The following is a 24,173-nucleotide window of genomic DNA, read 5'->3' on the forward strand; positions in this document are numbered from 1 at the left end:
ATCCTAACTCCTATACTCAATATTTTAATTTGTAAAGGCTTGGATACCAGAAGCTTTCTTTTCAACCCTGTCCACATGCAACACCTCCTTCAGGGAACAATATATCTCCACTTTTAGATTCCTCTGCACTCCATAGTGCCTTATCATTTGCTATGCCCTTCTAAAATGCATCACCTCACACTTGTCTGCATTAAACTCCATCTTCCACTTTTTCGCTGTCCACAGCGCCTCCTATCTTTGTATCATCAGCAAACTTGTGAATCCAATTCACAACATTATCATCCAGATCAATGTGAACTACTCTCCAATCCTCTGGCACTTCACTCATGGCTAAGGATATTTTGAATATATCATGTTGATTATACAATCTTTTCCCACCTTATGAGTTTTTTAGTTACCTTCTGTATTTTTTTAAATTCCAAATCCTCTATCTTTCCACTAATGTTTGCTTCCTTGTATGTGTCCACTCTTTTGCTTTCATATTGGCTTTGACTTCCCTTTAGGTCTGAGATGAGGGGAAATTTCACACAGACAGTTGTGAACTTGTGGAACTCCCTGCCATAGAAAGTTGTTGAGGGAAGTTCATTAGATTTTTTTTAAAGGAGTTGGATGTTGATTGTTTTTGGAGTATGGAGATAAAGCAGGAACTGGGCATTGAGATCAGGTGACCAACCATGGTCACATTGAATGGTGGAGCAAGCTCAAAAGGCTGAATGGCCTTCTGCTGCATCTGTTAACTGTAATTTCTATGAAAGGAGTTTATACTAGTTTAAGATGGATTTGAGAACATCCTGGAATCTTTTCCTCTGATGACCTGGCAATTTCTTGCCATGATGGGCCTTGGTACAGAGTAACTGCTTTGGGAGTCTGGTGTCTAATGTCTTAGCTACATGGTGTGCTCTTAGGAAAGGACTAGATGTTGTTATGTCACAGCTGTGGTGAAGTGGGCCTGAAAGAGAAATGTGAAATATTTACTTTTCCACTAGTGGATTTAGATGATATTATGGAGACAGCGCTCATAGTATCACCCAGTTCCTGCAGTTTTTGTCTTCCTCAGAACACAGCTATGTTCATCTGTTACACAAGTTCCATGCCTTGGTGTTTTTGACCCCTTTCTGAGAAAAAAGCTCATTCAAAATCACTTTCTTAATTACTTCTCATACCCCAGTCAACATTAAGGTGCAAAAGGAATGCCAATTACACTATTCAGTTTGAAGAAAAAAAAATATTAATAATGTAAATAACTAATAAGGGTGGTACAGTTAGTGCAACACTATTAAAGTGCCAACAACCCCATTTTGAATCTGCGAGGACTTTGTACATTCTTCCCATGTCTGTATGGGTTTCCTCCCACCCTCCAAAAACATATGGGACGAGTAGGCTAACTGGTCGCATGGGTGTTTATGGGCAACACAGGCTCGTGTTGGGAGGGCCTGGTAATGTGCTGTAATTTCAAAATTGAATTTAAAAACAATCTATTTTGATGCCCCTTCTCATTGTAAACTTGCTATTTATCTGGTAGGCCTTTAATGATGCCTTCTACGCCACTCTGCAGTATGCTTTGCATGCTCCTCTCAGCCCTGAGGAAAATCTTGCCTTTAGAGCACTCTTGCTTGACGTTTCATCAAAAGAAGTGGTGAGGAAATCCAAGCCTCATCCAGGTGAGTGAACCAGTCAGGATCAATGTGTGACCCCCAGCTGATGCAGAGTGGAGAGCATTCAAATCCCTATTGCTCTCTGCTGAAGAAAATCTAGTTTTGGTTCTCAGTTGAGGTGTGTAGAGACACTGAAACATTGAAAAACTAACAGTGTCTAACTTTCTGAAGTTCCCAAACCCAACTCAAATCCTGTGACTATTGTGGCATTTTGCTCAGCAAGAGATGTTCCCATTTGAAATTCAGTTTGTCCAAGTTAATTCTTTAGCTATTAAATACTGCAGTTCTGAATTCAGTCACTGCACTAATATGTGAGGGAGACATAATATAAGTAATGGTCCGATACAAACTGGGTTTTTCTTAAAAACTCCAAGTATGAAGTTCTTCCAGGAAAGGTTTTATTAATTTTGCAAGTTGATTTGCTGTGCAATATCCCCTTATGGATGCTGATGGATCTGAAGAATGAGTTTCACCAACACGTCCAAATGTTGATGACACTATGCAGTACCTTTTTACAGATTTTGGCATAGCAAAGGGCAATATAAATGCAAGAGATGTTGATGATCTTTCTCTCATGGAAATATGGCCTCCTCCCACATCATTATTTTTCTTCAAATATCTCAAATGGAGAAACCAAAATATGTGCACTCCATTTATTTATTTTATTCATAGCAGCTAAAACTTTCCCACATTTCTTGAAGAAACCATGTGCTGGAAGGTACAAACCTTTGAACACCTGGGCATTGGGTACATACATAAAAAGAAATGTAAAATTCTTGGAAAATAATTTATCATACAATTGAGACAGGATTTCTTTCAGAGTAAAGTTTTAAAGAAGTTCTGTGGCTCAGATTGCTGTTAGCTCCAATATTAAGTGTGCCAGAAATAGGGAATTAAAAAAAAAGATTTGCATCAATAAAGAGTCTATCAAGACCTCAGAACACTATGCAGTACCTTTTTACAGATTTTGGCATAGCAAAGGGCAATATAAATGCAAGAGATGTTGATGATCTTTCTCTCATGGAAATATGGCCTCCTCCCACATCATTATTTTTCTTCAAATATCTCAAATGGAGAAACCAAAATATGTGCACTCCATTTATTTATTTTATTCATAGCAGCTAAAACTTTCCCACATTTCTTGAAGAAACCATGTGCTGGAAGGTACAAACCTTTGAACACCTGGGCATTGGGTACATACATAAAAAGAAATGTAAAATTCTTGGAAAATAATTTATCATACAATTGAGACAGGATTTCTTTCAGACTAAAGTTTTAAAGAAGTTCTGTGGCTCAGATTGCTGTTAGCTCCAATATTAAGTGTGCCAGAAATAGGGAATTAAAAAAAAAAGATTTGCATCAATAAAGAGTCTATCAAGACCTCAGAACACTATGCAGTACCTTTTTACAGATTTTGGCATAGCAAAGGGCAATATAAATGCAAGAGATAATCAGTCTTGACGAAGAGTTCTAACTCAAAACGTCAACTATACTTTTTCTCCCACTGATGCTGCTTCACCCACTGAGTTCCTCCAGCAGATTTTTTTTATTCCATAAATGCAAACTTATTGTTTTAAGTTTTTTAAAAAATGTTTATCGAATGGAATGCTGATGTCAGACTGATCAGCCTGATCATTTAGAGACTGTGGAGGGATCCAAAAAATTGTTAGAGTTATAGACATACTGTTGGTGTCATCAGAATCCAGGTGGACAATGGCGCTGACCTTTTTTAATGATATTGCCAAGCAGCAGCATTTAGTTGAGAAAATGGTGTAACCAAGAGCCCTATTAGGAGGGTGGGAAGAGTGATCACTGCACATAATTCTCCAGCTACATTCGATTAAATGAGAATGGAATGAGCAGAGTTTGATCCCATGAAGTTGAATCTTGGAGTTCTTGGGAAGAGACAACAACTTAACAAGGCCATGGATGCATCTAAATTTCCTGCATGATCGCATCCAGATCCACCACCCAACTTCCACTCCTCATTTTTTTAAGTCAACTGAGCCACATGGTCAGTGAAATTATTCGGTGCTATTTCTGCAAAGCAGGCTTCTAACAGATCTCAGCCTTGATTTTTTAATGTCCATGTCATGATTGGCAAAAATTAAGGACATAAGTAACTCAGCTCCTGATTCACTGTGATGTCACCATTGCAGTCATGTTGTACTTTATCACCCTTGATAAGTAAGGTCTGAGATTCTTGTACATGCTTCCCACATGCTCTCCCCAGCCCTCTTCTATTCTCACATGTGTGTAAATCTTACATTAACTTGGCTGCAATCTCATGATATGAGTATTATGGATCTTGGGTTTACGATGACTTCATTTGTCAAAGGTCTATACTGGAGCTGATTATACTGTTACAAGGCTGAGTGAAATTTGATGAAGACAGCTGCAATGATTTCTTTTAAAGTGACACTTTTCTTGTGTTCTGTTTGTAACATTCTTCAAAGCATAACAAATGTTGAATAGGCTTCATGGAGTGGACATGGGGAAAATGTTTCCACTAGTGGGAGAGGCTATGACTGGAGAGCACAACCTCAGAATAATAGGAAGTCCCTTGAGGATGGAGATGAGGAAATGTTTCTTCAGCCAGAGGGTAGTGAATCTGTGGAATTTTTTGTGTCAGATGGGTGTGAAAGCCAAGTCATTGGCAATATTTAAAGCTGAGGTTGATAGGTTCTTGATTAGTAAGGGTGTCAAAGGTTATGAGGAGAAGGCAGGAGAATGGAGTGGAAAGGAAAAATACATCAGCCATGATTTGAATGGCAGAGCAGACTCAATTCTGCTCCTCAATTGACTGGCCTTATGGTCTAACTGTAATGTATCATGAGCTTCATAGTTTTTAATCATGGTGCTTTTAAAGTGCCTGAACAGTGGAAGGGCAGGACCCCAACTACAGAAGAAAATATGGCTGCTACGAAACTACAAGCCTGGTGGAGAAGTTTACACATTCAAGACATCTTCAGAGCAAGTAAACGAGGTAAGAAATTAAGTGACAGCTGCATGGAGTTTGCAATTTATCATATTGTGGAAAACATTTCAGTTGCCCTATTCCTATTTCCAACACATAATGTGAGATGCATTAAACTAACATGGCTTTCAGGTCTCTTCCTTGTCTCTTGCTGTATACAAGTACAGAACAGTCAAGTAGGTTGCAGCTGTGGATCCTCAGGTCCCCACTGTGCTGCTACTTCATAAGACAAAGCAAGCAGCATGAGCGGCTGATTATTTCCAATATTTCTGTTTTGGTTTTAGATTTCTGCCATCTGCAAGTTTTCTTTTCCACTTAGAGAAAAGACGGCTCAGTTTGAAACACCTTCAGGCCAATTAAAATCTAAAAACAAGAGTCTAAACTTTAAATAAGCTTCCTTCTGAGGATGTAAGCAGTATTTATTGTCCATTTTGGTTTATAATAATGCATTAAGTGTCAACAATCAACCTTTAAGGTCTTGGAAATGTAATATGAGAAAATGGGAATAGGAATAGGCAACTTGACTCCTCAATCCTGCCACACCATTCGACATGATCATGCCCCGGTCCTCCCCTTCCCAACTGTGCCACTTCCCTAAAGATGAGAGGTATATTTTTTTTCAGGATAACCATATCTTCCAAGGAAATAACCTCATGAGCTTTTTATGGACTCTCTCCAAAACTAAAGTGCATCCTTTCTTAAATAAGTGGCCCCAAATTGTGCACCATATTCAAGGTGTGGCTTCATCAATACCCTGTACAACTGTAACACTTCTTTCTAACGAGCCTTTCTAATCTCTTGTACTGGTCTGCTAATTTTAGGTAATTTGTATGCAAGAGCACTCCATCCTTTGGTATTTCAAATGTTTGCACTTGTTTTCCATTCAGATAATACTCTGTCTTGAGATTCCTCTTTCCAAAGTGCGAAACCTCACATTTACTCACATTTAAATTTAATTCAAGCAATCAAAATAGCATGAATGAGGTGAATGGTCACAGGGTAGGTATATCCAACACCCAAGGGTATAGATTTAAGATGAGAGGGAAAAGTATAAAAAGGGACATGAAAGGCAACTTTTTCCAACAGAGTATGGAGGGTAATTGAATGAACTGCCAGAAGATGTAGAGGTGGATACAATTATAATCTTTAAAAACATTGAAACAGGTACATGACTACAAAACTTGAAAAGGAAGTGGGCTGAACACAGTTGAATGAAACCAATTTTGAGCAACAGTTAGATCAACATGGATGAGTTGAGTTGGATTGATTTCCATGCCATATAACACTGTGACCCTTTCTATATTCTATATGCGCAGTCCTAATATCTATCCCATCTCAACATGCCCTCCCACTTCATTTTGCTTCATTGGCAAACATGAATACCTTACCTTCTGCCCCCCCCCTCCTCATTAATATAAATCTTAAATGTCTGAGGGTCAAGAGTTGATCTTTATTACACTTCATGAAGTACCAGTCTAGAAAAAAATGTTGAATCGACTCATTATTTTCTATGCCATAACCATTTATGTTATCATATTTCTAATAATGTGCCCTTTTATACCAGCCTTATATATGACACTTTATCAAATACCTTTTGAAATTCCAAATATACCACATCTATAGGTTCCCCTCCAACAATTCTGCTTGTTAAATCCCCAAAGAGGACTCATAAATTGGTCATAAAAACGATGCTCACTTGATTTGATGACATCAAGGTCCTTGAAATTGCTAACCTCAACCAATAACTACTTACTCTGTGAAAATGAACACAGAAAAATGAGAAGTGTTACATTTTGATATGAAGAATGAAATGAGGTAACATTAAACTAGAATTTTTAAAGGTACAGGGACACAGAGATCTGGGGATAAATGTGATCAATAATTGGAAGTGGAGTGGAAGTTACAAGAGCAGTTCAGGATGCGAGTTTTGTAAAGATCCATCCAAACTTCTAAACTTGTTTATGCTATCCCTCAGTTTATTGAATGGCTGAGCAGCATTGAGTTTGTCTCTATTTCTTACGTTTGTGCACCAATCCATCAGTATGACACTGAAGTGTCACCATGGACTTTAATAGTCATGGATCCTGAATCTGCAACAACCAACTCAGAAGCTGAAGTGCTATCAGCTGAAACCAGCCAAATTACCAACACCCAACACCCAACCCCAACCCACCAATTTTCCCCTGCAACTGCTGCAACCTGATACTCCTTTCAATTTTGCTGTCATCCTTGTGAATGTTGTGACACCTTCTCCACTGCCTCCAAATATTGTTCAAAACCCAGAGAGCCAAACTTCAAACAATACCCTAAATAGGTTTAACCAAGATTAAATACATGATTCGAATAACTTGTTTGATTTTCATTTCTACCTCTCTACAAAAGAACCAGTGTTTGGATTGTTTTTAACAGCATTCCATATGGTATTCATATGCAGTATTTTATGGTATTCAGGCCATTCATCCCAAATGGTTCAAGGTGGTAGATTTAAATTTTAATCTTAATATGTGCCTTATTTCCCCATAATATTACTTTTAATCATTTGTAAATATGTGGCTCTGATTCCCTTTGTTCTTCTCCCTATTTACACTTTCATTGTGGCTTTATTTATTCTGCCATTACTTCTTCAAGTTGAAGCTAATTTGAAATTCCTGAGACAAGAATTCTTTTGTATTAACATAGGGACAGAAGAAAATGAGTATGTCCGAGAAATTGTGGATCAGCTTCACCTTGTTCTGGATTCAAACATGGAACAAAATGGCTTATTCTTACTGAGGTATGATGCACTAAATAGAACTGAATTATGCTTAATTTTGCCAAGGTATGTTTTATAAAATGTGAAATAATGTTCAGCAATTTCCTCTCCCATGTGATGTACAGTATCTGAAGTAATATATTTGAAGTTAATGGAGAAGGGTTCAGAGAGCTCATTGCTGTATCTGACCCGACCTTGTTGGTTTTCGTGCAGTTGGATAACCATGTTGAGGAACTTTGCGGGGCATCCGAGGCGCTCTAGTATTTGCCAAAGCCCTTTCCTGCTCTCGGTGTCGAAGGCTTTGGTGAGGTCAACAAAGGTGACGTAGAGTCCTTTGTTTTGTTCTCTGCATCACCTACGGCTCCTAGAACGCTTCCACCAGCGTTGTCTCCGCTCCATCCTCAACATTCATTGGAGCGACTTCATCCCTAACATCGAAGTAGTCAAGAAGGCAGAGGCCGACAGCATCGAATCCACGCTGCTGAAGATCCAACTGCGCTGGGTAGGTCACGTCTCCAGAATGGAGGACCATCGCCTTCCCAAGATCGTGTTCTATGGCGAGCTCTCCACTGGCCACCGTGACAGAGGTACACCAAAGAAGCGGTACAAGGACTGCTTAAAGAAATCTCTTGGTGTCTGCCACATTGACCACCGCCAGTGGGCTGATCTCGCCTCAAACCGTGCATCTTGGCGCCTCACAGTTCTGCGGGCAGCAACCTCCTTTGAAGAAGACCGCAGAGCCCACCTCACTGACAAAAGACAAAGGAGGAAAAACCCAACACCCAACCCCAACCCACCAATTTTCCCCTGCAACTGCTGCAACCGTGCCTGCCTGTCCCACATCGGACTTGTCAGCCACAAACGAGCCTGAAGCTGACGTGGACATTACCCCTCGATAAATCTTCGCCCGCGAAGCAAAGCCAAAGAAAGATTTGAAGTGTTAGCTCCACTAATTAAAAGTTGTGGTGTTTTTTCCAATAAACAGGGTGTGAAAATAAGAGGTTGTGATTAAAACACAAACCTAGAAAATAAGGTAGCAACATAGTTCAGGAATAGAATTCCCCACTGGTTAATTTAACAGCAGACCTTAATTCACATGAGTTTGTTTCATTTCTTGACTGCAACCCATCAGACTCCTTCATCGAGTTGTAAAGTGCAGAAGCCGGCACTTCAGTTCACCATGTCTGTCCCAACCATCATGCCTGTCTGCACCAATCCCACTTACCTCCATGACTCTCCACACCCAGATCATTCAAGTACCTGTCCAGATGCCTCTTAACGACAGTTACTGTTCCTGCCTCCACCACCTCCTCTGCAGCTCATTTCAGACACCAATTTCTTTTTGTGTGAAATCTTTACCCTTCACCTGAAATTTGTGCCCTCCAATTTTAGACACCCCTACATTGACAGACAGAATCTGACTAACTACCTAATCTTTGTCTCTCTCAATTTTATATTCCTCTGTCATGACACTTCTCAGCCTCCTTTGTTCTAGGGAAAACACACCCAGCCAATTAGGGGTGGCACAGTTGGTGTAGCAGTTTACACGGCAATGATCGGGACCGAGATTTAAATCCCGTGCTGTCTGTAAGGAGTTTGTATGTTCTGTGTGAGTTTTCCCCGGAGGTGTAGGTTAATTGTGTGTAAATTGAGCAGCACGGACCCATGGGCCAAAATGGCCTGTTACCGTGCAGCAAGTCTAAATTTAAATTTAAAATTTATTTTTAAAAATAAATAAATTGAATCTAATCTCTCCAGTCCAGGCAATATCCTTATCAATCTTTTCTCCACCCTTCCTAGTTGATCACATAGTTTCTGTAGCGCAGTAGTAGGACTGCACACAATACTCCCAAGTGTGGCCAGACCAACATTTTGTACAACTACAATATGACATTCCAATTCTTATTCTAGTTCTTCAGCTGATGAAGACAAACATATAAAACATCTGCTTGTGTTTTCACTTTCAGGAAACCGTGTACATGCACTCCAAGGCCTCTGTTCTGCAACGCTCCCCAGGGTCCTGCCATTCTCTGTGAATATCCTGCCCTGGGTTAACTTTATAAAATGCATCATTGTCTGATCAATTTCCTGTTGTAACCTCAGATTGTCAACTGTTCCACCAATTTTAAAATCATCTACAAAATTATTCATCATGACACTAACATTCTCAGCTGAATCTTTAATATCTATAACTAGCAGTGGACCCATCACCAATTCCTGCAGCACCATCCTTTGTCTTCTACCACCAAGCCAATTAAGTATGCATTTGGCTTGCTCTCCCCTAATCCCATGTGTTCAAACCTTCCAGAGCAACCTACCATACCGTAGGTTGTCAAAAGCCTTGCTAACATCTACCACCTGTCTTTATTGATCTTCTTGGTCACCTCTTCAAAAAACTCAATCAAATTCCTCATGCACAAAGCCCTGTTGACTATCCCAAATCAGTCCCTGGCTATCCAAATAATTGTATACCTGATTTCTTTGAACACACTCAATAATTTACCTACTGATGTCAGGCTTACTGGCCTATAATTTCCAGGGTTACTTTTGGGACCTTTTTAAAACAAAGGAACAACATGAGCTACCGTCCAATCCTCCGGCACCACACCAATGGCTAAGGACATTTTAAATATTTCTACCAGAGCTCCTCCAATTTCTACACTAGCCTCCCTGAAGGTCCAAGGGAATATCTTGTCAGGCCCTTAGGATTTATCCACCCTAATTTGCTTTAAGACAGCAAGCACTTCCTCCTCTTGTATCTGTATAGGTCCCATGACTTCACTGCTTGTTTTCCTTACTTCCATGACTCTGTGCCAGTTTCCTGAGTGAATACTGATGAAAAAGCCCATTTAAGATCTCCCCATTTCTTTTGGATCCACAAATAGATGACCACTCTAATTGAGGGGACCAGTTTTGTCCCTCACTATCCTTTTGTTCTTAATATACCTGTAGAAACCCTTTGGATTTTCCTTCACATTCTCTACCAAAGCTACCTCATGTCTTCCTTTACCCTTCCTAATTTCTTGAGGATTTTCTTGCAATTTTCATACTCCTCAATTACGTAATTTATTCCATGCTGCCTATACCTGTTATATACCTTTTTTTTCTTCCAAACCAGATTCCCAATATCCAGGACCGATGAGAGAGGGATGCAGGGGGTACACCAGGCCCAAGGTCCAAAAGGGGGCCGGGAATCCCAGGCAAAACAGTGGGGAAAATTCGGGCAAACCTGGGGAGATGGAGCCCAGGTCTCTGTCTCCCTGGCTTTGCCTGATCTCACCTTCCCACTTTCCCTCACAGCTGCAGCCATGATCCACTCCCTGGACCCCGGGCCAACTGGCAGATGCATGAGCGGTGGGCCCTTAGACAGGGGATTGTTTAGTGTGGCTAATGCACAGGTGCCTCATTCTGGCAGCAGCTGCAGTCTTGCAGTCAGTTCATTTGGAGTGCTGTGCCTTTGTGGCAGCAGACTTTGAAGGTAGGCCAGAGTTTCTGTATTTAATGGTCACCTTGTTGTTGATGCCATTGAATTGAACATGCTTCATTTAAGAATGGCTCAACAAGCTATTCCTCTGGATCACTAGATGCACTCATTTCTTTTGAATTTCTTTTCTGTGGAGAAAATACACGTCAGAGATGGGAAATGTGGTGGTTTCAGTAATATTGTACTCCCTTCAGCAAGTCAGGCCATTATAATTGTCCTTTCCCTTGCTTTTGCCAATAATTTCCAGCTTAATAACTGTTTCTGGTGGTAGTTATGGGCTGTAAACACTGGTCACCATTCTGACCGATTTGGAACAGTGGGTAAGAACTGACTGATTGTGGTCACTTCACGGCATTTAATTTCTGAAATCACCTGCAACCTGACAGGCTTAGATTATTTTTCAAATCTCTTCTCATTTTGTTGAGAGGGTTTCACAGGGCTCACCATTTCAACTAAATGGCAACTTAATAAATTTTAAATGTGGCACTGTGCATCAATAGCATTTTTTTACCTGAGTTTATAAACAGTGGCATTATTTTAGACTGAACAAGAATATTTGATGAATACCATCAAAGATACTTCATACTGAGACCCACCACCATTGTAATATTATTAGGAGAACCTTATCTTGGGTCATATATATTAACATAAATTAGTCATTAAATCTGGAACCCTAGTCCATAAGTTTCACAACTAAGACTTCAGTTTGCATTTCAAAGACTTGAGCACAGATCTAGAGAACTGTTCTGTTATAAAGAGAGCTGCACTGCCAGAGACAATATCTTTTGGGTGAGATGTGAAAAGCCCCTTTAATCTTCTCTGCAAAGATATTGCAATTTTATTTGGAGACAATGCATGTAAAAAATTGCAGATGCTAGAAATCTAAAATAACAATAAAACTCAGCAGGTCAGACAGCATCAGTGGAAAGTGAATTGATGTTCTGGGTCAAACATTTTTTCTGTTTTGGTTGAATGAACTTGGATCATTACAATCTTTTAAAGTGCATCATCGATGTACTCTTCTTGGGAGAATGTGGTCTAGCATTTACTGATTCATGCCATCGATTTGATGATTCAAACAATGGAAACTTTTTAGAATTCATTGAACTGCTCTCCAGGTGGGATGCCATCCTTCAAGAACATGTACTAAATGTAGAGGAGTCACAGAAAAGGAGTGAACGGTTTCAAGTGCATTATCTAGCAACAAAAGAGGAGAAGAAATTGCTCAGTTGATAACTGATACATTGAAAGAACATGCTATTCCTCTCAGTGATTTTAGAGCTCAGGCCTATGTTAATCGGGCAAATATGGCTGGAAAATACAATGGCGCACAAGCAAAAATACAACAACAATGATCAACATCCATTTTTTCACCTTGCAGTTGTCACACGCTCAACTTGTGTGGAAATGATGCTGCTCAATGCATACCTGAAGCAATAACCTTTTCTAGAACAATTCAAACTGTATACCACCTATTCAGTTCCAGTCTTAAGCAGTGGCCAGATCACTTGCCTGGCATTCACTTAGCACTGGAAGACCTCCTAGAGCTAAATTTGACAGCCAAAGCAAAAAATGAAGTCCATGGAGTTTTATTATATGTGACATCTTTTGCCTGTGTGTTAAATGTCAGCTGTGTGGTGCAAAATATTAGCTGACATAGATATTTGCAACAAGGTCATCCAAGCTTGAGATGCCACACTGGATGTTGAAGTAGCAATCATGGAAACTCTCCTCACAGATCAGACAAATCTTCGAAACAACTGGAAATCCATGTGGAATGAGGCCAAATTTGTTGCATCAAGCCTAAAGATAGAAATAAAACTCTCCCTTAGATGTGATGGAGTTAGGCATGAGAGGGCAAGGCCGCACGATAACAGCACACCTGATGCTAACTTGGAGGAAATGAATGACACATGAAAAGCCAGAAGAAGCCGACTTCAGAAAGTGTGTGTTTTATGTTTTGGAAGACAATATTATAGCAGGATTAACTGTCTGCATCAATGCTGTTAAGCTGTTGAAAGAAACATTTGATTTCTTGTGGAAACCATGTCTAAAAGTGATGTGAAGAGAAAAGCTTTATCTTTATGAGAGCAATATCCTGCTGACCACAATGGTGATGATCTTGGAAAAGAAATTAAACATTTACCCTCAGTTCATAAAGCAAACTTTGTAAATGCACAGTTAAAGCCATTAGATCTGTTGAACTTGTTAACAGAGGACAGATTTGGTGACACGTTTCAAAATGTTTATGTTAGCTTAAGAACACTATTAACAATTCCAGCAGCATTTGGTTCTGCAGAGAGATCATTTAGCAAATCAAGCTGATTAAGAATTATCTAAGGTCTACAGTGTCTCAGGAACATCTTGTGGATTTGGCCAGGCTAAGTATTGAATCAAACATTGCCAGAACAATAAATTCTCATGCTGTGATTCAATAATTTTCACAAAAAAAGACCAGGAAAACTCTTTTTTAACGTAAATACTAAACTTTACAAATAATTGTCTTTTGATGATCTGATCTGCTTGCAATATAAAAGGATACTTCAACACGAATTCTTTCTCCTTAACTGATTTGTAGCATAAACAAAGATGTTCAAGACAAATGTGCTTTCTTCTCTCTGATCCTTTTATTTTATTTATATTATATTTATCATGGAGGGAATATAGGAGCATAAAGCCTCAAATGCAGAAAATCAACAGATCGCTCCATTCCACCCCTCACTCATCTTCCATGCCCTTCATGGTATAAAACCGTAGTGGACAAAAACAGGATGACTAATGGAGAAGGGAAGGGGGCCCGAAATAAACTTTGTACCCCCCGATAAAATTCCTCTGCCAATGTCCCTCTATACCCAAAGTTCCCTCTGCCTGCTAACTTTGCCTTTAATTCTGACAGGAGCACATAAATTCTATACTCTCAATATTTTACCTTTTGAAGGTCTTCTACTTACCTCATACATCCTTGCCTGAAAATAACTTATCCCAATCCATGCATTCTAGATCCTTTTTTATTTCCTCAAAATTGGCCTTTCTCCAATTTAGAATCTCAATCCAAGGCCCAGACCTATCCTTTTCCATAATTCACTTGAAACTAATGGCATTATGATCACTAGACCCAAGATGTTCCCCGACACATACTTATGTCACCTGTCCTGTTTCATTTCCTAATAGGAGGTTCAGTATTGCAAATAGTTGGTGCCTCGATATATTGATTTAGAAAACTTTCCTGAACACATTTGACAAACTCCAAGCCATCCAGCCATTTTACAGTATGGGAGTCCCAGTCAATATGTGGAAAATTTAAATCTTCTGCTATCATAACCTTATGTTTCTTGCAGATGTCTGCTATCTCGTCCAATTCTCATTGAGTGTGATCATACCTTTTCCGTTCCTCAGCTCCACCCTCTATAGCCTCAATAGATGAGCCCTCTGGTCTGTCAGGCTGAGCACACCTGTGATATTTTCCATGACAAGCAATGCCACTTCTCCCCCTTTTATCCACCCCACCCCTCCCCGTTCTATTGCGTCTGATGCAGCGGAAGCCCAGAACATTGAGCTGCCAGTCCTGCCCCTCTAGCAACCAAGTTTCACTACTGGCCACAACGTCATAATTCCCCATGCCAAATCCCCACTCGAAGCTCATTTGCCTTTCCTACAATACTCCTTGCATTGAAATAGATGGGTGGCACGGTTAGTGACACAATGCTTTTACAGCGCCAGCAATTGGGACCAGGTTCAAATCTCATGCTATCTATAAGGAGTTTGTACATTCTCCCCATGCCTGTGTGGGTTTTCCCTGGGACTCCAGTTTCCTCCCACCATTCGAAACGTACCAGGGGTGTAGGTTAATTGGGTGTAAATTGGGTGGCACGGACTCATGAGCCAAAATGGCCTGTTACCATGTTGTATATCTAAATTAAATTTTAAAAGTTAAAAATCTGAGAACATTTCCACCACATTCAATCCATTGACTTCTAATGTCACATGCAATTTTCCAAACATCTTTTCCCTCCTCCACTCCACTATCTACTCTGGCACTCTTGTGTTTAGCTCTAGAGTTTTGGTACCCAAAACTCCTCTGAGCCAGAGTCAGAACATTGTCAGAGGTCTTCAGGACTAGATTATCTCAAAGATTGACAGATTACTAAGAATTATCAAGCTTTAGTAATGACTTCAAGCAAATGCAGCAAATATGCAGCTTTCACACAAACTCATTTTCTTTTACTTTTTTCAAGGTATTTGTTTAATGAAAATCCAAAATTGGCAGAGCTGTATCCTTTTTATGAAGATGAATGGAGCAGGACCATATTTACTGACTACACAATCTCATACAGTGACCAGACACCTTATTCCTGGTTTGTGTTATTCAGGTATGAACTCTAATTGTGTTCCTCAGTGATATGATGTTTTCCTTCCCTAAGTCTTCCATTAGATTTTTGTGGATTCTGAGACCAAATTGGGAACTGCAGATTTTTCCACAGATAATAGGATATAGCTGATGTGGTGGGAAAATGAGGTTGTGTACTCCATTACCTATATGCACCCATTGCATGGTCTCTAGGTTCTCACGACCATCCCAAATGCTCTTCCTCCACTTTGAGTACTCAGAGAACAAATGTTCCCCAGGATTCAATGCGAATGTTGTACTTCTTCCAGGAAACTTTGAAGACATTCTTCAATCTTTTTCTTTATCCTCCTGGTAATCTCTTCCTACAAAAAAGCTTGGAATAGAGTTTTTTGTTTCAAGAATCTGATGTAGAAAAATCTGGAAATCTGATTCACATCTAAGTTTGGAACAATGGAAAGGGGAAATGTACAGTTATGTTCCCCTTGAGAAAATTACATATAATTTAAGGAAAAAATATGATATATTTTGACAAATTTGGCACTTGTATCTACAAAAAAGGATTACATTTTTAATTTTTTAGGTTTCTAAATGTTCTTCTTGGCCTCAATGACCTACGTGAAAACCCATTAACAATGAAATAGATATGAATTTTAGACTAGATTGATTTTAACACTTTCAGCAGTCCATTCTCGTTCTTTTTGTATACTTTATTTATTTTTAAACCACAATAATAGTTACATTACATTCAGTTCTAAAGTATTTAAAAAGAAATTATACATGTGGTATATATTATCCCATCACAACCCACCCTCCTTCCTCCCACCTCCATCCCCCACCCCTAAAAGAAAAAAAAAGAAAGAAAATGTGGAGAATGCCAAGAAAATAAAATATTTACACAATAAAGTCTATTAGAGGTTACCAAGAAGTGAGGTCTTCCGAGAGTCAATCATACATGCAAACCAAAATTTTGTAAATATGGGCTCCATATTTTCAAAAAAACATGAAATTTAATTCACAGATTATAAGTAATTTTCTCTAATGGTATACAACTACAAAGTTCTGCATGCCATCTTTCCATGCCTAAATCTATTTCTGACTTCCATGATATTGCTATACGTTTCCAAGAAACTGCTACAGCAATTTGTACAAATTCAATTTGATAAATATTTAATTTTAATTTTGGCCTTAATATTACTCAGTAAAAATAACATAGGGTCCTGTGGGAAGTTGACCCCCATAATTAATTCCAAAATATTACCTACCCCTATCCAAAATAGTCTAACTTTAGGGCTTTGCCAAGTTTAATGTAAAAAAGTTCCAATCTCAGATCTACACCTAAAACATAAATCTGATATGGCAGATTTAATATATTTAATTTTTGTGGAGTTAAATATAATTGATGTAAAAAATTATATCTTGCATTTAGTCATATTATTCTTACACAACTCCATCCAATCTAGATTCCCATCTTAATCTACATATATACACCCCAATTTTTGGGGCCTTAGTTTGAAGTAAGTTATACATTACTGAAATAAATGTATTTATAGTAGCATTACAAATCAGTAACTCCAATTCACTTTGATTAGGTAACATCAAAGTGGGACCTATTTTGCCAGATAAAAAAGCTTTAACTTGATAGTTACAAAATAAAGTATTGCTAGGTACATTCCCTCATTCTTTCAAATGCTATAAAGCTCCCATTCTGAAAATAATCTTCAATCCTCTTAATACCTTTCCATCTCCAAATGTTTAAAATTGATTATCAATTGAAAAAGGAATAAGCCTATTTTAACATAGAGGCATTTTCCAAGCTATTAAACTTTGCTTATTTGCTTATGTAGTGCAAACACATCAGATTGAATCTTTCGTTTCTTTCTCATCCCCTTCAGTCTAGTCCCTGCCAAACTCTCACCCCTCCCCATCTCCCATGTTCCTCATCCACAATGTTATATCTGTACCAATTGGACCAGGTATGGTCCGACCTAGGAGGGGAGGCAGGCCCCTCCAGCCCGGGTAAGAAACCTGCATAGGAGAAGGCCACTCCGATATAAAACCTACGACCCAAGGACCTCGCTGCCACGTCCCAGCTTGCTTGGCCACGGCACACGAACCATGGGTGTAAAGGGTGGGGCCAGTAGTGCGCACACTGCACTCCACCTAAAAGCTCCTTTGCGCAGGCCCGATGACAGGTCCACGTCCTCCCCCTCCACGTCCTCCCCCCTCAAAAGATGCTCACAAACTCAAGCTAGCATGCTGGAACATCAGAAACATGCGAGACAAGGCTGACAGCCACCGATCTGAACGTTGGTCTGCCCTCATCGCACATGAACTCCTCAGACTTGACATCGACGTAGCCGCTCTCAGTGAAGACTGCCTTGCAGATGTAGGTAGCCTCCAAAAGCGCGGTGCGGGCTACACACTCTACTGGTCTGGCAAGCCTATGGATGAACAATGTCTATCTGGTGTAGGCTTCATGGTCAAGAACTCCATTGCCTCCAAACTCGAAAACCTCCCGACAGGCCACTCGGACCGGATCATGTCCATGCGACTCCCCCTTCAAAACAAGCGTCGCATCACCCTCATCAGTGTCTATGCTCCAACCCTCCAGGTGGAACCAGCAGAAAACGACAAGTTCTACACTGATCAGCGCAACCTCTTTCAACGCACCCCTACAGCCGACAAGGTTGTCATCCTCGGCGACTTCAACGCTCGCGTCGGCAAAGACTCAGAAACCTGGCCAGGAATCCTGGGCAAGCATGGTGTCAGCAAGTGCAATGACAACGGGCGCCTCCTGTTGGAGCTCTGCACAGAACAGCGGCTTGTCATTACAAACACCAATTTTCAGCAGATGGACAGCCTGAAGACTACCTGGATGCATCCCCAATCCAAACACTGGCACCTCCTGGACTATGTCCTGGTGCGAGAAAGAGACAAACGAGATGTGCTCAACACCAGGGTCATGCCCAGCGCGGAATGCAACACTGACCACCAGCTTGTTCGCTGCAAGCTCAACCTTCACTTCAAGCCAAAGTCCAGGAACAGTAAAGCCCCCAGAAAGAGGTTCAATGTTGGAAACTTGCAGTCAGACGAAGTGAGAGGAAACTTCCAGGCAAACCTCAAAGCAAAGCTCGAGGATGCAATCCGCCTCACGGACTCGTCCCCTGAAACCCTCTGGGATCAGCTGAAGACTGCCATACTGCAATCCACTGAAGAGGTACTGGGCTTCTCCTCCAGGAAAAACAAGACTGGTTTGACGAAAACAACCAGGAAATCCAGGAGCTGCTGGCAAAGAAGCGAGCTGCCCACCAGGCTCACCTTGCAAAGCCGTCCTGGCCAGAGAAGAAACGAGCCTTCCGTCATGCATGCAAGCCATCTTCAGCTCAAACTCCGGGAGATCCAAAATGAGAGGTGGACTAGCCTCGCCAAACGAACCCAGTTCAGCGCAGACATTGGCGACTTCAGGGGTTTATATGAGGCTCTAAAGGCTGTGTACGGACCCTTGCCCCAAACCAAAAGCCCTCTGCGCAGCTCAGACGGCAAAGTCCTCCTCAGCGACAAGATCTCCATCCTCAACCGATGGTCAGAACACTTCCAATCTCTTTTCAGTGCCAACCGCTCAGTCCAAGAATCCGCCCTGCTCCAGCTCCCTCAACAGCCCTGAGGGCTAGAGCTGGATGAGGTCCTCACCCGGGAAGAGACATATAAGGCAATTGAACAACTGAAAAGTGGCAAAGCAGCAGGTATAGATGGAATCCCCCCCAGAGGTCTGGAAGGCTGGCGGCAAAACTCTGCATGCCAAACTGCATGAGTTTTTCATGCTCTGCTGGGACCAAGGAAAGCTGCCTCAGGACCTTCGTGGTGCCATGATCATCACCCTGTACAAAAACAAAGGCGAGAAATCAGACTGCTCAAACTACAGGGGAATCACGCTGCTCTCCATTGCAGGCAAAATCTTCGCTAGGATTCTCCTAAATAGAATAATACCCAGTGTTGCCGAAAATGTTCTCCCAGAATCACAGTGCGGCTTTCGCGCAAACAGAGGAACTACTGACATGGTCTTTGCCCTCAGACAGCTCCAAGAAAAGTGCAGAGAACAAAACAAAGGACTCTACATCACTTTTGTTGACCTCACCAAAGCCTTTGACACCGTGAGTAGGAAAGGGCTTTGGCAAATACTAGAGCGCCTCGGATGCCCCCAAAGTTCCTCAACATGGTTATCCAACTGCACGAAAACCAACAAGGTCGGGTCAGATACAGCAATGAGCTCTCTGAACCCTTCTCCATTAACAATGATGAGTAGCAAGGCTGCATTCTCACACCAACCTTCTTTTCAATCTTCTTCAGCATGATGCTGAAACAAGCCATGAAAGACCTCAACAATGAAGACGCTGTTTACATCCGGTACTGCATGGATGGCAGTCTCCTCAATCTGAGGCACCTGCAAGCTCACACCAAGACACAAGAGCAACTTGTCCGTGAACTACTCTTTGCAGACGATGCCGCTTTAGTTGCCCATTCAGAATCAGCTCTTCAGCGCTTGACGTCCTGTTTTGCGGAAACTGCCTAAATGTTTGGCCTGGAAGTCAGCCTGAAGAAAACTGAGGTCCTCTATCAGCCAGCTGCCCACCATGACTACCAGCCCCCCCACATCTCCATCAGGCACTCAAAACTCAAAACGGTCAACCAGTTTACCTATCTCGGCTGCACCATTTCATCGGATGCAAGGATCGACAACGAGATAGGCAACAGACTCGCCAAGGCAAATAGCGCCTTTGGAAGACTACACAAAAGAGTCTGGAAAAACAACCAACTGAAAAACCTCACAAAGATTAGCGTATACAGAGCCGTTGTCATACTCACACTCCTGTTCGGCTCTGAATCATGGGTCCTCTACTGGCATCACCTACGGCTCCTAGAACGCTTCCACCAGCGTTGTCTCTGCTCCATCCTCAACATTCATTGGAGCGACTTCATCACCAACATCGAAGTACTTGAGATGGAAGAGTCCGCAAGCATCGAATCCACGCTGCTGAAAATCCAACTGCGTTGGGTAGGTCACATCTCCAGAATGGAGGACCATCGCCTTCCCAAGATCGTGTTGTATGGCGAGCTCTCCACTAGCCACCGAGACAGAGGTGCACCAAAGAAGAGGTACAAGGACTGCCTAAAGAAATCTCTTGGTGCCTGCCACATTGACCACTGCCAGTGGGCTGATATCGTCTCAAACCGTGCATCTTGGCACCTCACAGTTCGGCGGGCAGCAACCTCCTTTGAAGAAGACCGCAGAGCCCACCTCACTGACAAAAGACAAAGGAGGAAAAACCCAATACCCAACCCCAACAAACCAATTATCCCTTGCAACCGCTGCAACCGTGTCTGCCTGTCCCGCATCGGACTTGTCAGCCACAAACGAGCCTGCAGCTGACGTGGACATTACCCCTCCATAAATCTTCGTCAACGAAGCCAAGCCAAAGAAAACTTTGGTTATCAATTTCACTATCAACATTGTTCCATAACTCAATCAAATGTTTCAAAATAGATGATTCCCTACTTCCAAATAGCAATTTCGAATTAAATAAAATCCTGGGGATTCTATCCCCTATTGCATTAAATTCAATAGAAGCTCAAGCTGGAATATTATCTAAACAATACATTTATAAATCTCAATTGAGCTGCTTTATAATAATTCTTACAATGAGGAAAATATTAAACCCCTAATTCATACTTCCAAGTCAATTTTTCCAAAGAGAATCTTGGCATTTCTTTTTTCCATAAAAATTTCCTAACCACTGTGGTGGCACACATCGCGATGCAAGCGAACCAGTTACACATTTATCATAGCCGTCAAGATGGCGCCATTGGGTTTTGCTTCCCTCGTGGTCAGAGGGACTGTACAAGCGCACTCGGCTGCATCGTTACGTCACCGCCCACACAGAGGTGGGACTTGCTGGCTGCCTTATAAGGCACAGCGCAGGTTTTTCAAATTAAACTGTTGGAAGCAAAACTGACTCACAGTGTGTAGTTGTAGAGCTCGTCGAAAGAACCAAAGACTTGTTGATCCAAACCAAGGCTTTTATTAGCAAAAGACAGGAGCTCTTCACAGGTGGCCGACCAGTCCGGAATGATCCGACCTGGCTAGGGACACAACCCTTTAAATATGATTTATCTTGTAGAACATTTTTCTGCTATCTGCAATTAAGATCTTTTTTAAGGGACAAATTGGGACCATCTATGATCCTGCCCATGTGTAGTGACATGGAGATTGTAATTCAAAGGGGGAAGATTTGGGTACAACAATCCATGAGTGGTGCTGGTCAGATCTGTGTCTGGGCAGCATGATACCGGTTATTAATGCCAGGTACAGGTTGGTATAATATAATTTCTTTCATCAACTGTTCCTCACACCACAAAAATTACATAAATCTAAATCAGAAATCTTGGAAATGTGCTTTAGATGTGGTGTGGAGATTAGAACTTTGATCCATTCCACCTGGCTATGTACAAAGGTGAGATCCTTCTCGGAGGACCTGGGGGACATTATGAATGTAGGTTTTAAATTGTCCAAGTACCAAATTCATTTTGTGAAGATCACCTTGTCAATAGCCAGGAAGTGTATAGCAGTCATGTGGAAGTCTAACTCCCAACTAAATATTATAGGATGGAATATGGAAATGCAGAGTTGCATTCCCCTGGAGAAAATCACGTATGATTTAAGGAAGAAATATGACACATTTGTTAGAGTGTGGCAACCCTATTTGAAATTCATAAAGGCATAATTTTCACTCCTTCAGAATGAAGGAAATGAAATAACCATCCCAGCAGGTAAATGATCGTGATCAAAGAGGTGGGATGTGGCACAAATGACGTGCTCTTGGTTTTTTTTAAATTTGTATTTGTATAATTTATATAACTTTATTCTTGGCTATATTGGGTCATGGGTGGGGAAGGAGGGGAGGAGGTAGGGAGGGGGAAAATAGACTCAGTATGTAATACACAAATGTTGTCAGAAACTATGACAAAAATCATAAATGTAAGATGTAGGATCGTTCAATATAATATTTTGCATCAGTTATATTCGACGCCACAAAAACTAAAGAATCTAAATCCTGTGATTTCAGATATATGTTTTAGGTTGGAACTTTTTTGCATTCAACTTGATAATGTCCTAAAGTCAGGTATTTTTGGTTGGCAGTTGGTAATTTTATGGAATGGATTATGGGGTCAAGTTCCCATAGGATCTGATGTTATTCTTATTAAGTAACATGGTTATAAGACCTAAATTAAAATTAACTATTTATCAAATTGAATTTGTACAAATTGCTTTCACAGTTTCTAGGAAATGTATAGCAATAGCATGGAAGTCAGATATAGATTTAGGTATGGAAAGATGACATGCAGAATTTGGTAGTTGTATACCATAGAGAAGATTACTTATAGTTTATGAATTAAATATCACTTGTTTTAGAAAATATGGTGCACATATTTACAAAATGTAGGTTTATATGTTTGATAAACTCTCTAAATACCTCACTTCTTGGTAACCTCCAATATTAGATTTTATTACATAAATACTTTATTCCCTTTGTATTCTCAGGTCCTTCTTTCTTCAATCTCTTTTTTCTTAATTTTTTTTTTCTTTTTAGGGGTTTTGAGGGAGAGGAGGGGGAAGGGTCTTTTTATATATATACCACATGTATAACCTTCTGAAATAATTTTTGAATTAATGAAATTTAATTAATATTGTGGTTTAAAATTTATAAATCAAATATTCCTAAAAAGTGTTGTAAGAAAGTGTATTGTTGCCTGAATTTATGAGTTTTTGAAAATAAAAAATAAATTATTCAAAAAATAACATGGAGGCTCCAGGACAGATCCTCGGAAATCTTGACACCCAGGAATTTGAAGTTCTTGAACCTCTCCATGAGAACTGGGTCATGTTCCCATGACTTCCTCCTGAAGTCCACAATCATCTCCTTGGTTTTTATGACATTGAGCGCAAGGTTGTTGTCATTACACCATTCAATGAGTTGATCTATCTCCCTCCTCTACACTTCCTCATAGCCATTTGTGATTCTGCTGACAACTGTGGTGTCATCGGCAAACTTGCAGATAGCATTGGAATTGTGCCTGGCCACACAGTCATGAGTGTATAATGACTAGAGTGTGACAGAGTATGTAGAGGTGTTTGGGAGATAAATTGGGAAAGGTTTGTTAAAGCAGGTCACACACAAACAATTTAAAACAGAATTTTTTGCAGGAGCTTTTGCAAGAGTGCTCAGATTCATGATGGACTGTCAATTACAAAAAGGGAAACAAACATAACAACAGGCAGAACCACTTTTGTCTGGAAAAGAGCATTTACTGTCTGGAAGGTCATGTGATCTTTGCAGGCAGAGAGGAGAAAAAAAAGAGGCTTTGCTCTCAGAGAGGTGAGAGTGAGAGAGAGGGGAGAGACACAAACATCAGTTCCAGAGGGATAAGCTGGCAAGCTTTGGAAGATGGCCTGGTCAAAGGAGAACACTGGCTGTCCGGTGTTTCCCTTGGAATAGGAGAAACAGAAAGAAACTCTGCGGTGATCTGAAATAAGAAAAACTCTCTCTCTGAAAACCATCAAGATCCCTTCTGAGTGGTAACCATTTACCTGTTAAGTACCAAAGCCTGGTGAACTTTATTAATGTTAACTTATGTGCAAAGCACAAGAATTGCCTGCAAACAGTGAGATTGCACTGTGAACCAAAGAGTTAGCTGAACTTATACACCTGCGCTTAGAATTAGAAGTGGGTTAAGTATGTCAATAGAGATAAGTTAAAGTTTGATTCTATTTTCATGTTCAAGGATAATTAAAAGCAACTTCTGTTTAAGTAACCCTTTGTCATGGTGCATATCTATTGCTGCTGGGTTTATGGGTCCTCTGGACATGTAACAAGAGCAATGGACTAAGCATGCATCCTTGG

General features: G+C 40.6%; 1 protein-coding gene across 7 annotated transcripts in view; it reads left to right on the top strand.

The window, feature by feature from the left end:
• adgb (androglobin) overlaps positions 1 to 24,173 on the top strand; it is a 308,223-nt gene that overhangs the window by 214,804 nt on the left and 69,246 nt on the right. For all 7 annotated transcript variants that reach the window (XM_069932245.1, XM_069932246.1, XM_069932240.1 and 4 more), the window contains 4 exons: positions 1,523 to 1,661; positions 4,525 to 4,641; positions 7,312 to 7,405; positions 15,104 to 15,238. In XM_069932245.1, coding sequence (XP_069788346.1) covers positions 1,523 to 1,661; positions 4,525 to 4,641; positions 7,312 to 7,405; positions 15,104 to 15,238 — 485 coding nt within the window. The remainder of the gene's footprint in view (positions 1 to 1,522; positions 1,662 to 4,524; positions 4,642 to 7,311; positions 7,406 to 15,103; positions 15,239 to 24,173) is intronic.

Source organism: Narcine bancroftii, chromosome 4 (genome assembly GCF_036971445.1).
Source record: "Narcine bancroftii isolate sNarBan1 chromosome 4, sNarBan1.hap1, whole genome shotgun sequence".
NCBI classification, from domain to species: domain Eukaryota; kingdom Metazoa; phylum Chordata; class Chondrichthyes; order Torpediniformes; family Narcinidae; genus Narcine; species Narcine bancroftii.